We start from the raw sequence: 13,499 nt of genomic DNA on the forward strand, positions 1-13,499 counted from the left end.
GCTATTCAGATGGCTTTAGAGTTCAAAGCCTTCTCTTCCTGCTCAGTGGAACAGCTTCCTTACAAATCTGTGTCCCAGGAGCTGGCAAACAAGCTGGCCTTCAGCAGGGGCTGTGCCATCTTAGGACCGACAGTGTTTCTCATGTGAATGTAGTGACTTCTCTCTCAGCCTGGGTAGAGGTGGAGCTTGTCCTGGGCACAGTTTCTGGTTAAAGAATGAAAAACCAAAAACCAAAGATCCACTTCCTTAAATAATAAACAAAAACCGTTGCATATACTTCTACTAATAAACTTACATGAAGCAAACTGGCAGATTCAAGACTCTTGCCAAAATGAGTTATTATTTGGAAAAATGAATTTGGACTCTTGTCTGTTGTCTAGGTAGAAATAGTTCACGTGATCTAAGCTCTCCTTATAGGCAGATCTGCTGTTTGTTATGGAAGATGTGAGATTCTTTTTTATGCCAATGACAACAACATCCCCCCAAAACAAAAACAAAACTGTATCAAAGCTTGTTTTTGTAAAGGTGGTACCAGGAATTCAATATTCAGGGAAAATATTAAAATCTTTAACAAAAACAAAGTTTTATCTGTTAGATTACTTTTTCCAGTTTAAAAAGTTCAACTTTCCTCCTGCCTTTCTAAATGACTGTGTATGTGGAAGAAATTTGTAGGATAAGCCATTTGAGCTTTTAGAATTTTTCTTCAGGGCTGTCTAAGGCTTAAAGTGAAATAGCTGATGTATTCTCATTCTATGGCTATCTGGTTGGTTGGGGAGATTTCCCCAAAGAGGATCAGTTGGTGTAACTGGCAGGACCAGGGCAGATGGATTAGATAATTCAATATTTTTATTACTTATTGCACAGATCAGATTAAATATGCTCCATAATTTGCAAATAACAGTATAGTAGGCTTAAACTTGAATCTAGAAATTAGAGAAATGATTTATGAGCTTGAGTTCAATGTTGTAAGGAAGGTCCAAGTAGGGTATATTTATTTGCCTAAAAACCATTCACAACATAATGAATAGGGACTTAAAGGAAAAATAGAAGACTCTGTTGTAATGTAATGCTATTATGAAGAAAAAGAGTGGTTTGACCCTTTGTGAATAGTAGTCATAAATTAGGACCCTTTGAAGAACAGTGTTTGTTTTTCTGTGTTTTACAACTAATGAGGGGCAAGGAAAAGAAATGCAGAGGCCAGAAGGACTTCAGAAGAAAGTTTATAAGACAAATTTTATTCAACAACTATTGATTCCTTGATTCCTTAGTGTTCATGTGGGGAGTTTAAAGAGCAGGTTTAAGACTGCTTCCTATCTGTAGGAAAAGGCAGTGAGGGAGAATTAGCAGGTCATTATGAAAGACTCAGAGGGAGCTGCCAATTTCATGTGACATCTCAATCTTGCTTCAAGCCACACAGTCAGAAACATCACCTCTCCTCTAGGCAACAGAGAAAGGGAATGTGTGGCCTGTCGGTGTTTGAGGGGAGGATATCTGTTTCTCTTGTTTTTGAATAGAGAAAAAAGAGATCTGTAACTGGTAAGAAGGAAGATTTGTGTAACACTTCACATGGTTGCTTGGCTTGTGTTTTTATCCTTGAACATGGTCTGTTGGCTACAGAGATAGAAACTAGAGCGAGGCCCTGCAGCAGATGTTGTCGATTGGCTGGACTTCATTGTGTTCTGGGTCTTACTGACCCAGGAGGGTATGCTGAGTTGCGTGCTTTGCTGTTGCCTGTGGACGATGTGCTGGACAGCAGGCGTGAAGTGACACCAGCTGAAACACCAGTGGGTAGGAAACCTATTAAAGATTTATTTCAAAATACAAATTTCTGGTTTTCTTTTTCAGTTTTGAAATGCATGCATTTTGGGTAACAAGTGATTCTGGGTGTTTGTGTGTTTCTCTTGGAGATACTGACATTTTGAAAGCAGTAGTGTTCACATCTAGTTTTATGGTCTATCTTTTCTGTCTTCTGGATGGTATCTACGGGACAAGAATCTCCACACCTTCTCTGATGTGTGAAGCTGAAATAATATTCCTTCAGTTGCTAAGAATGAGCTTTGGAAAAGACCCCATGGTGAATTACTGTGATAAAGTGTAAAATTATTTGACAGTACTTTTCTTGTATTATTTGTGATATTTTAAATCCTTAATTTTGAAGTGTTTTCTTTGTCTCCTGAGGAAGTCTTTTAAGGAATATGATCTCTGCTAATAAAGAATATAGGGATAAACTCCCAAACAAACAAACAAACAAAAACTCTTGTTCCTTTCAGTTCAAGTCAGTTTCTCTTGTTGTGCACATTCTCTCTTCAAGGTACTGCGTTTTAAGAAAGAAACAGCAGCTTAAACTCATCCTTAAAAAATTAGCTTCCTACTTTTGTCTGGCATCAATAGCCCTTAGACTAGAAGAGAGAACTGCTTACTCTCATATCTGAGAAGTAGAACTTAGGGTTGTACGCTGGCTACTTTCTTTCCTTCTACTGTAATTTTCAGGGAAAAAAGAATATAAATGGAAGCTTTTATTTTTATACGCCCTAGCCTGATGTGCTTCCCAAAGGAGTTTGAACTGAGGAAGATTTTGAAGTTCAGCTCTGGCTGGCTGTGTCCCATTTCTACCTCCTGTCTTTCAGGAGCCCCTTCCAACATGTAGGATGCACATGGCAGGTTTTGATTGTACCCAGGGGACTAAACTTGAATTGGAAATTGCCAGCAGGCAAAGACTCTCTTAATACTTCTGAAGGAAAAAAAAAAATTAAGTTTGCTACTTTCATAGATTTCTTAATAGCGCTTGAATGATGGCAGCTGTCTTAGTACTGTTTTACTTAAAACCCAAATAGACATGGGTTTTACAACTACCAGTACTTGGAGGTTAAAAGGGCAGTGGTAGAAGGAGAAGAATGGGAGGGGCCTGAGGGAGGGTGAAGCAGGGAAATGGGATCTTGGGGAATCGGTGTGTCCTGTTGCAAGGCCTTAGTGACATTTCCAAGACCTGTGTTCACTCTCAGCTCTGTGCCTCAGTGTGGGCCTGGAGCTGTATAGACTGAAATTTTAAAAAATATTCTGCAGTCCCACAGACCTGATTTCCTTTCCTACTGCTATACACTGTGGCTGCTTGGATGTTGCAAGTCTGTCACAAGAGTGTGTGTGCATGCATGGGATGGTACATCGAGCCCACATCTGAACAGAGGACTGAGCCTGGAGTGTAAGCCTGGCGGCTCCTCCTTAGCATATGTTAGCCCAATTTTTATTTATTTCCCTTCCTATTCAAAGTGTGGATTCATAGCAGTCCTAGCTTTTCTTGCGCTCTTTTTGAAAATATAAAAGTTTTTTATTCTTGTTAGATTTGCCTCCATAAGTCTTGTCTTCTCCCTGCAGGTTATTGTAGAGGATACAAGTATATCTAACATTAAATGAATCAATACCTGATTTTGTTTTCTTTTTTTTTTTGGTACTGGGGCTCGAACTGGGGTCCTTGTGCTTGTGAGGCAGGCGGTGGAACCACTGAGCTAAATCCCTGGCAATACCTGATTTTCAAAAAAAGTAGTTTCCAGTTCTTTTAGTAGGAGGCTTCTATGTTTCCTCTCAAAACTTTAATTTTTGTAGTCTTGATTTTTTCTTGTTGTTGACTTTGATGTGTTTTTTATGTCAAGACCGCAAGTGAGGCAAATTCAGGCCAGCCTTGACATGATGGGAGGCATAATAATGAAGAATTTGAGTTTTGAAGGTAGAAAAGTCTGGGTATAAACCCTTGACGCTCCGTTTACTAGATGAGTGAGCTCAGACAGCTGCATAATTGCATCACATTTCTGGCTGCTGTGAGATGAAGATAATGATAGAGCCCACATCATACAGTGGCTGTCAGAGTTAAATGAGATAATCATATAAGGTGCTCAATAAATGTCAGCTCTCTATAGAAACAGGGAAAATAAGGTACTTTTTGGTAACCCACTAAGCAGGACGGTAATGTGGTTGTTGTGGTTTATTTCTTTACTTTCACTCATCTATCCAGGTTTTTGTTTAACTTTTTTTTCCAAACTCCCCATCCTCAGTAGGCAGCAACTTGTATACTGATTTCCTTCTTGGTTGACCCCACTTCCCTTCTGCTTTACCCTCATCACAATACCTTTTGCTGGTTCTTAGGGTTTAGATCTACAGTGTCCTCCAAAAATCTCTCGTGTGCGGGAGTTGATTGGATGACGGGTGTGCTCTATTCATCAGTAGCTGAATGTGCTCTTTGCAGGAGGGGGACTGAAGGTATGGTCCTGGAAAAGTATATTCTTGTCCTCAGTTCCTCCCTTCCCTGCTTCCTGGCTGCCGTGGTTGGTCACCTTTTCCTCTGCCATCCTGTTTCTGCCTTAGAGCCAGCCAATTATGCACTGAAACTGTGAGCCAAAATAAACCTCTACTCCTTTAAGTGTTGGTTGTGTTTTGCCCCAGCGATGGAACAGTGACTAATACACCAATTGAGTGCTTGCTTCTAAAGGCAGGGGTGGGGGGGTTAAAGTTTTCTAATGGTGCTACAGCTCATATGCGAAGAGTTTAATATTTCTCAGTCTGGGATTTTTGATACGGACCTCTGGCATCCAGGGCCACAGCAGTGTGTGGACCCTGGCTGGCTGTGGATTCATGACCTGTTTCCTGGATGTGCTTGTATCCAGACTGGCACTGCAGACTTCGAAAAGCCAGTTGTGAGATTTGATGAGGCCACACTGTGCCTGCCTGTCAATAATACCAGAAAAATGCAGTGTGTTTTCATTTGTCTCCCGTATAAACAAGGTTCCTGGTGGGTGGATAGGGAGGGTGGCTGAGAATTTTAGCTCACCTGTGGAGTGAGGAGAGAGAAGGACGCCTGGGGCACAGTAGGCTGTCAGGAGATGATCTATCGAATACATGGGTGGTGGATTTAAATCATAGTCTTGAAGAAATACTAACAAATGAGAGAGAAATGGATTGCACAGGCTGAATAGGAGGTCTGGCATAATTGCTCCTTACAACATCTAATGACTGCCTGCTGCCCAAGGCATGGGATGACAGTGCATTTGTCTTACTGGCATATCTGGTATACTACACTGATGCAATTATAGTGTTTCCTAAGCAGGTGTCTAGCTCCCTTCAATTATTCTTTGAAATTATAACTAGAGGGAAACAGTTTTCAAACATGCCACATATCTATTTAGTGACTGTTTATTATAATTGTTGTATTAAAAAGATCAGACAGTATACAACTGCCAAGACAATCCACCCTCCCGCAACACTGGCTCTCATCATTCTTGAGAGTCTTAGCCCATATGTTATTTTCATTACAGACTCTCCAATATGTCTAGGTATTAGGCTCGGCAGATGTCTCTTCCTTTTTACAGATCAGTCAACCTGAGTCTTGAAAATTAAATGGTTTCCCCAAAGTTATAGCTTGGTAAGTGTTGAAATCTAGATCTTTCAACCTTCTGGTCTGTCCCCTTTAGCACTATGTAATATTGGGTTTGCATTTTTGATACCTTGTACCAATGTGCATGTTGTATAATTCAATCTGGAAATATTCCCGAATGTGAGAAGTTGGGTGCCATCTTGGAGTTCTGATAAAGACTTTTTTAGCTTTTCAACTGGTGTAGTACTAGTTCTATTAATTAAATCAAAGTATAAGTAGCCTGTGCAAGATGCCAAATTCATAAAGTACATTCCAGTGTTGTACATCATAATGCAATTTTTCTGGGATGATCGTGTGTGTGTGTGTGATGTGTGTGTTTCCCAGATACCATTCCATCAGGGGTAGTTATAATCTGAGTATCTCAAATGCATCTGGTGCAAAAAGAAGTTTCAGGGAACTAAACTCTACCATTGTGATTGTATCAGTTCTCTTCTACATTTGGTTTTGTGATCGAGCGAACCCTGCCAGGCTGCCCTTTATGGCTTCTCTCTGTCTTTTTTTTTTTGGTACCTGGGATCAAACTCGAGTCCTTGCACTTGTGAGGCAGGCACAGGTTGTCCTCTTTAGAATGTACTGTTTCCATCTTTCCTCTAATGGTGTTTATATTTACAATTCTTACCCTGGACTCAGCAGCATCACATCTTTTTGTGAGAGAAGGATTTGTGTATACCGGAGCCCTGAGCAGCCTATATGAAAGGAAGAGGTTATAAGACATGACCTCATTCAGAATCCTGAAAACAATGTAGAGATTGTGTGATGCCCATGCCATATTGTCTCTTCTACTCTCCATGTAAACTTTTGCTGATTTTTTTCCGTTGTATTTACTTTTGCTTATCATGTTTGGCATTTTCACAAACATCTATAAACTTTCAAGTCTCAATACATGATATAGGTGGAAATAATTTAAACTGCAGATGTTTTCTTAGAGGCAAGATAGTTTATTTCTATTTTTTCATGTGTCTAAGCCTAGACTTGTACTCAATGATTTCATTGCTCAGATACCTATTTTATTTTGAAGAAAAGTGAGCCATCTGTATGCTTCTCAAAAGGGACGGACTATGTCCTTTGTTTGGTGCACAGGATTTAGCACTTAGAAATGATCTCATTTGAGGTCACCTACTGAATAACTTAGATACACAAGTTGAGATAATGAATATATACAAGGAGCATTCAAAATATATAGTGAATGTTTAAATTTTAAAAATTTATTAGAGTGAAAGAGACATAGTCATTAATCTCCCTGAGCTACTTTTCCTCAGCTAAAACAGTCCTTTTCACCACTTTCTGAAGAAGTTTTGGAAGTCCTCTTTCAGGTGTGTCTTTATGAGGTATGATTAAAAAATATATAGTGAATGCTGCTGCTGAATGCCATTCAGTAGAAAGGCAAGCTTGTAAAAACATTACGGTGTGTCCTTATCTACTTTATTCACTGAATCTGGCATTCTGAGACTTCTGACTCTTCTCCAAAATCAAAATAACCACGAAAGGTAAATATTTTGAATTCGTTCAGGTTGTTAAGGTAGCTACAATAGTGCAACTAAAGACACTTAGGAAAGAGAACTTCCAGAACTGCTTCAGAAAGTAGCAAGAACAATGTGTGTTCAAAGTGAGGGTGAATTTTTTTTTGGGGGGGGATTAATGGTAATGTGTCTTTACTGTGATAGTTTAAAAAAATTTAAACATTTACTGTATTTTTTAATCATACCACATATGGGGCTTTAGAAATCAGGTAGAACTTACTGTAATGAATCGGATTTTTGTGAATTAAAAAGAAATACTTTGATCTTCTAAAAATTTAGTGTGTTAAATACATTTTAGTGGCTCTACTCAGGAGCAATGAAATATTACTGAATCCTACTAAGTTTAATATGTCTAAATTATTTACATTTTAAAATGTTATTTGTTTCTTGATTATTGTACCCATCATATTTTAGCTTTATTATCTTGCTCAATGTTTAAGGATATTTCCTGGCTTAGCAATAAATAATGTGATGAAAGATAACTTGTAAAAGTAACAAAAAAGTTTATTTGGTGCTGTTCTTTGGTGACATTCTTTTTAGCTTATAGATAGCTCTTCAGAGCTGATTGGGAAGACAGTGTTCTAAAAGGGAGACCATTGGGATAAAGTGTGCTAATCATTTATTTATTTATTTAAAATAGCAGATCCCAAACTTGGCTGTGCATTCAACAATTTGAGAATCTTTAGGAAAGCTCATGCCCCACTTAGAAATTTTGATTTAGTTGTTCTGGAGAGGACCTTGAATGTATCAGTCTGTTCTAAAAACCCCATCCCCACTTCCTCGTGCGTGTATGTGGTACTTATAAGTGTTAATGAGAGAGAAAGGGGCTGAGGGAGCTGAGAGGAAGAGACATATACTCTCTAACAGAGCCCGGAAGTACCAGTATTCCTCAGCCTTTACCTGTCACATTATCTTTTCCCTCACAGATATTGTGCTGACTTTTAGAAGAATCATTTTCTTGCTTTTTTTTTACACTCCCATTCCTAAAGATATATATGTAGACATGTTTGTTTTGAACTTCCTATTAATTTAAATCATCCTTGTATATTCTTCAGTAACTTGAATATTTCTACTTTCCATTGTACTTGCAACCCTCTTCTGTTAGTCTGCACTTCATTTTTATTATAAAAATATATCAAATGATTGCATTGCAGTGGATTGTACTGTTGATGGGCATTAAGATTACTTCTGATTTTAAAGATGTTATATTTTTGCGCATGTTTCCTGGTGCACATGAAGCACAGTCCTTTGTATGAATGGAATTGCTATGGAATGAATTTACTATAAGACTCTAGTATTGTTAAGTTCATTAGATAAATGTCACTGTGTGTGCTCCAAAGTGCTTGTGCAAATTTACATTTCTGTAGCAGTGGTTGTGAGTTCCAAAGGGCTTGGTTAATTAATTAATTTCACTTTATTTTCAATGAACTTTATGTTTTAGAGCAGTTTTATGTTCCTGACAAACCACATAGCCCCTTTTCCTTGCATATGCATAGTCTGTCATTGTCACCATCCTCTGTCATAGGGTATTTGTTTTAATAGATATACTTATATTGACTAATTTTTCAGTCCTCCAAACTGCATTTCCTGCTAACTAAAAGGCAGTCAGACCTTGTATAGATAAAATAATGGTTCAAAATGCGGACTGATCAGGGAACAAAATCACTTTCTTTCCATAATAATCAAACCCAATACAAAAAAACCCCAAAAAACAAACAAACAAAGAACAATGAAACAAAACTTGGGCTGAGGATTTAGTTCAGTGGTTGCAAGCGCAAGGACCTGCGTTCGATCCCCAGTACCAAAAAACAAAACAAAAAAAACAATGAAATATAATAATCAAAACTCCGCTCCAGCTTGGCTCTGCTCTCCCAGAGGTTTTGAAAGTCCCCTTGGTGTGTGCTGTTTTTCACCATGCCTTGCTCACTGTGAAGTCCAGAGAAGGTAGAATAATTTTAGGAACTTTAGCTCTTTATTTTGACAGCCACAGCTTGTAGGAGAAGAAACTGATGCTCTTCTGCGGAGTGAAGAGCGTGGTCTTTGAGGCAGACGGGCCCTCGATGTGCCATTGTGGAATGACCCAGCCTGCCCAGTTCCTTCCCATGTCTGAGTATTTGTACTCGCTGAATGTCACCAGTCACACCTTTTAATGTTTGCCACTGCAGCAATTACTAGTAACTCTGCTTAGTTACATTAGTTCAGATAATTCCATGTATCAACTAAACAGGAAGAGATAGATCTATTTGGATTTTTTTTTCATTTTTAATCAAACAGTCCTATCTCTGCTAAATTGTATAACTCTTTTTTGCAGTTTGTTTTTCTGGCTGGTGATTAGAAATCAGAAACTCTCTAACAAGCAGAATTACTTATATATGTCATGATGCTTCCTATTCCAAGCCGTTTGCCTTCTTCTGGGTGTTCATACTGAAGGAGACAGTGCTCGCTCACAACAACCTGGCCAATTTCTTCTTTATGTATTTTTTTAAACATCAGAAGATCCTCTTTTTTCCCTGTTTTCCCTCCAGCCCTTGAAGTGGAAAAAAATCTTGAGGAAATAGAGAGACACAGAAGGGCAACCGTGACTGTTCTCTCCTTTCAGAGATGTGGAGATGGGGCCCCAAAGCGGATAACAGGGAGCTGGAACTTGGGTTTGGCAGGCTCCCCTGGTAGAGGAGACTGTAGTACCTCACATGCACTGCTTCGTTTAAATTGAAGACAGTGAGCTGCACCCGAAGTTTAACCATATTTGGAGCATTATAAACTCCACAGGCAATGGCATTCTAGGTAGAACCGTCTAAGTAATTAATACCATGTTTGCCTCTACCAGTGCCGTCATTTTAAAAGGGAACTCAGAGGCCTTCTTTGTTCTCATGTGATCATGTTTTTGTTTTTGTTTTGAAGGGCAAGAAAATTGCAACCTGTAGAACTGTAGAACGTTCATCACCAGATTCAGATCAGGATCTGTGTCTTAGAAATTTTATCCCAGTGTGGCTGGCTAGTATCTCATACTGATGCCTGTCTCATGCCAGTGAGTGTATTTGTATGTTTTGCTACCCAGTCCTAGCAAGTCTCTTCCTGATTAATATTTAAAAAGGAAGGAAAATGCAAATGTTGTCAAACTTTCCCTGCTGGGAATCTGTTAAGAATAAGAAACTCTACTTTCTAATCAAATGAGAATAATAGTCAAAAACTTAAAGGATAAAATAGAGATTAGTTCTTTAATAGCCAACTTAGCTCTTTTGAATTTTATTTTCTTAGTGCCAGGGATCGAACTCTAGTCCTTGTGCTTGTGAGGCAGGTGATGGAATCACTGAGCTAAATCCCCAGCCCTCTTTTGAATTTTTTAAAGATGAAGATGTCTAGTATATCACAAAGATATCTGGTGGCAGTGTGCTACTTTGTCTGTTTTTAGCTATGCTAGGCATTAGGAGTAAAAACTCCAAAGACCCATCAGCCTGTAAGGTGATACAATCAGGAAACAATCATAATGTAGAGCAACAAACAATGGAAACCAAGACACAGACCAACCAAGAGCCCTTTGTCCCAGAGCATTAAAATAGATCCAAGCCTAGCTGTTGCGAAGCACCAAGGTGGCTTTGGCAATATCGAAATAACCCCAGGGATGTAACAGATGGGCAGAAGCTTTACTGTAAAGTTTGACAGACACCATGATCTCAAAATTTCTGGGCATATGAAGGCTGTTGCTGATGTAGCTTCTCATTAGGGGAGGAGCAGCTTTGAGGACAGAGGGTAGGGACGGTGGCTCCTTTATGGTCATGACAGGGCAGGGAGATCTCATTAAAGGTACCTTGGAAATTGGCAAGTGTTTGTTTCCAAATAATGGTCTTTCCCGAGGACCTGCTTTTCATAGGTAATCTTCTTGCATGTTTAGTGACAATTGGTGGCAATGTGGGTGGAAAGGATATCACATTAGTGATGACTCGACCTGACCTAGCATCTTCCAGCTTCCTGACATTGGACAAATCTTTGGACTGCTTCACATTTGCAGAGTGAGGTCCTGGGATCAGATGCTTTTGTACTTCTTTCTAGGTTTGACATTTTATTATATCTAAATGCATTTTCTTTTTGACAAAAGGTATGAAACAAACTTGGGAAATTGAGGAATGAGGAACTAATATCACGTTTTTCTTTCTGTACAGTATCTCTACACAGAGAGTCTCTTCTACACCTGGCTGTGAGATGGGGCCTGGCTAGGCTTTGCCACTTCCTCTTGTGTCTCCCTGGGGGTGTCCAGGCCTTGGTGCTACCCAATGAAGAGGGTGCCACGCCATTAGACTTAGCCACACATGGAGGACACTCGAAGCTCGTGGAAGATATCACAAAGTGAGTTCAGCTGCTTGATAGTTTCTCTTTTGATTTGTTTTTGTAAAGTCAATGTTGGGGTCTTTTTAAATGTCAATTCTCATTAATTACATAAGCAGATGTACTTGGTATTAATATTTCATGGAGAAGAGGCAGGAAGAAAAGGTCTCAAAAAACCATGGGAGAGAGATAAGAAAAAAAAATTGAGGAAACTATAGCCTAACTTCTGCTTATCTGTGAAGTTTCATGTCACTTCTTCAGAGAGGCTTTCTGTGTTATATTTTATGATTATGATTAATTTATAATATTAAGAGTAAAATGTAATTATAAGAACATTTGTTTCATTTCTGCCTTCCTCCGAAATTATCTGAGAAGTTGGATCATGTGTTTTACCCACTGTAATTTCTTTTAGTATAAAGTCCAGCCAATAATTTTCACTGAAAGAATATATTTTTGTTAAATCAATGAATGACAAACTCTGGTATATTTAGGGCCTAATGAAATGATGGAAAGGAAATAATTTGTTAATTATAAAGTTCTCCATGTTTATGATGTATCGACACGTCCAATAAACAATGAGCCTACTGTTTATTATTTAGAATGATTCAGATAGGTCATTATTCTTAATTTATGAAAGGAGCCTTTATATGTAGTGATTTTATTGTTTTAATATGTGATTTTATACAAAATATAAATGGAAAGATTCATTAAAGATTCAAAGTGCTATATAAATATTAAATATGTGTTAGTGGATTTTTCTTCTTGGGTTCATATCACTAATTGTAATTTATGGTTACACAGTCAGTATAGACATTGGAGTAGAAATCAGAGGTTAACTTTTCTTATTTGGTCAAAAGCCCATCCACCATGAGACAAGCCTATCCACAGGGATTTTCCCTTTGGTTTAACACAGTTCCACTTACTTTGCTAAAACGGCTGGGCAAGAATGTGTCCTTTGACTTAGTCACCATGAGTAGGGGTTCCGCTGAGATCCTGGAGGCAGACTTCTTCATTTCTTTGTAGCTTTTTCCCTGTGTCTGAGATCAGAAGGTAGTATTTTTAAAAAGTTTATATGTTTAATGAAAGCATTTATGGATTAGACTGTGAACTCAATTTTGATCGTGTGATACAACATCCACATTCTAAATTAATAGCAGTCATCTTACTGAGGAGGCTCAGCGTGTGTCCGCATCAGCTGCTTATTGTTGTCTTGGAGAGTTTGTTTCTAGAAAATTCTGGAGTTCTTGTCGCAATTAGTGTGAAGAGTTTGGGGAGTTTCCCCAAGTCTTAGAGTATAACTGCCCTTTATAGATCTCTTTTTATCACTCTATAATGACAGAGATAATATTTATTTCAATGGAAATGCAGATCAGATGTTCCTTATGATGGGGTGATGTCCTCACGACCCATTGTAAGATGGTAAATTCTCACACCAAAGATGTGATTACTACACCTAACCTATTGAACAGCACGGGCTGTTTACTGTGTCATTATGTTGCTGTGTGGGAGCTATGGCTCTCTGCCACTGCCCAGCCTTACTAGCTTGAAAAAAAGTCAACACGTATAATTTGAAGTAAGATTTCTAATGAATGCATATACTTTCTGCACCGTGGTTAAATTGAAAAATTATAAGTCAAACCATCCTAACTTAGGGACTGTAAAACAAACATTCATTAACAAAATGAGATCATGTTAGAAGAGGGAAGAGGTACAGAGCTGGTTCTGTGATTTAAGGAATCTGGGAATAGTCTGTGGGGGTGTGACAACATGCTGAATATTAATATTTTCTTTCCTGAGGCATCCTTACTGTTGGTGTTGCCTGACCTAGAATATTGTTTTACTAACTATGAAGCCTACCTATAGCTAATAAGTATGCAGTTGTTCTTAGCTAAGATAGAACAGAAAATAAGATTATATTCAATAATTTAGTTTGCTAAGGAAAGTATTCATGAATACACATGATTGAATTTATGCATGTTTTAATTTGCATGACAAAGAGATTTACAACAGTGGTCCCAGTGTGTTATGAATATCTCACTTGTTTGTAAAAGCCAAACCTCACTGCCTCCCCAGAGAACTTATCTGTTTTCCACTGTAATCACCTAATAAACCACTGGCTGCTAGCTAATTTGTTCTACATTGTGGCCCTGTTAAAGGGAGAGGTGTCTTTTCAGATTAAAAGGAAAATGAAACATTGGGGTAAAGTTCTGTATTTGAAAGTCATTACTGTTACT

General features: G+C 38.4%; 1 protein-coding gene across 4 annotated transcripts in view; it reads left to right on the forward strand.

The window, feature by feature from the left end:
* Positions 1–13,499, forward strand: part of Arhgef28 (Rho guanine nucleotide exchange factor 28) — a 300,102-nt gene that overhangs the window by 123,940 nt on the left and 162,663 nt on the right. For 2 of the 4 annotated variants that reach the window (XM_010635168.3, XM_033761423.1), the window contains one exon: positions 11,103–11,286. In XM_010635168.3, coding sequence (XP_010633470.1) covers positions 11,103–11,286 — 184 coding nt within the window. Of the gene's footprint in view, positions 1–1,632; positions 1,789–11,102; positions 11,287–13,499 lie in introns of those variants that run through there. The other 2 variants (XM_010635173.3, XM_033761426.1) reach the window with 2 other exon arrangements.

This window comes from Fukomys damarensis, unplaced genomic scaffold, assembly GCF_012274545.1.
Source record: "Fukomys damarensis isolate Sample0158 unplaced genomic scaffold, DMR_v1.0_HiC HiC_scaffold_1, whole genome shotgun sequence".
In the NCBI taxonomy this organism is placed as follows: Eukaryota; Metazoa; Chordata; class Mammalia; order Rodentia; family Bathyergidae; genus Fukomys; species Fukomys damarensis.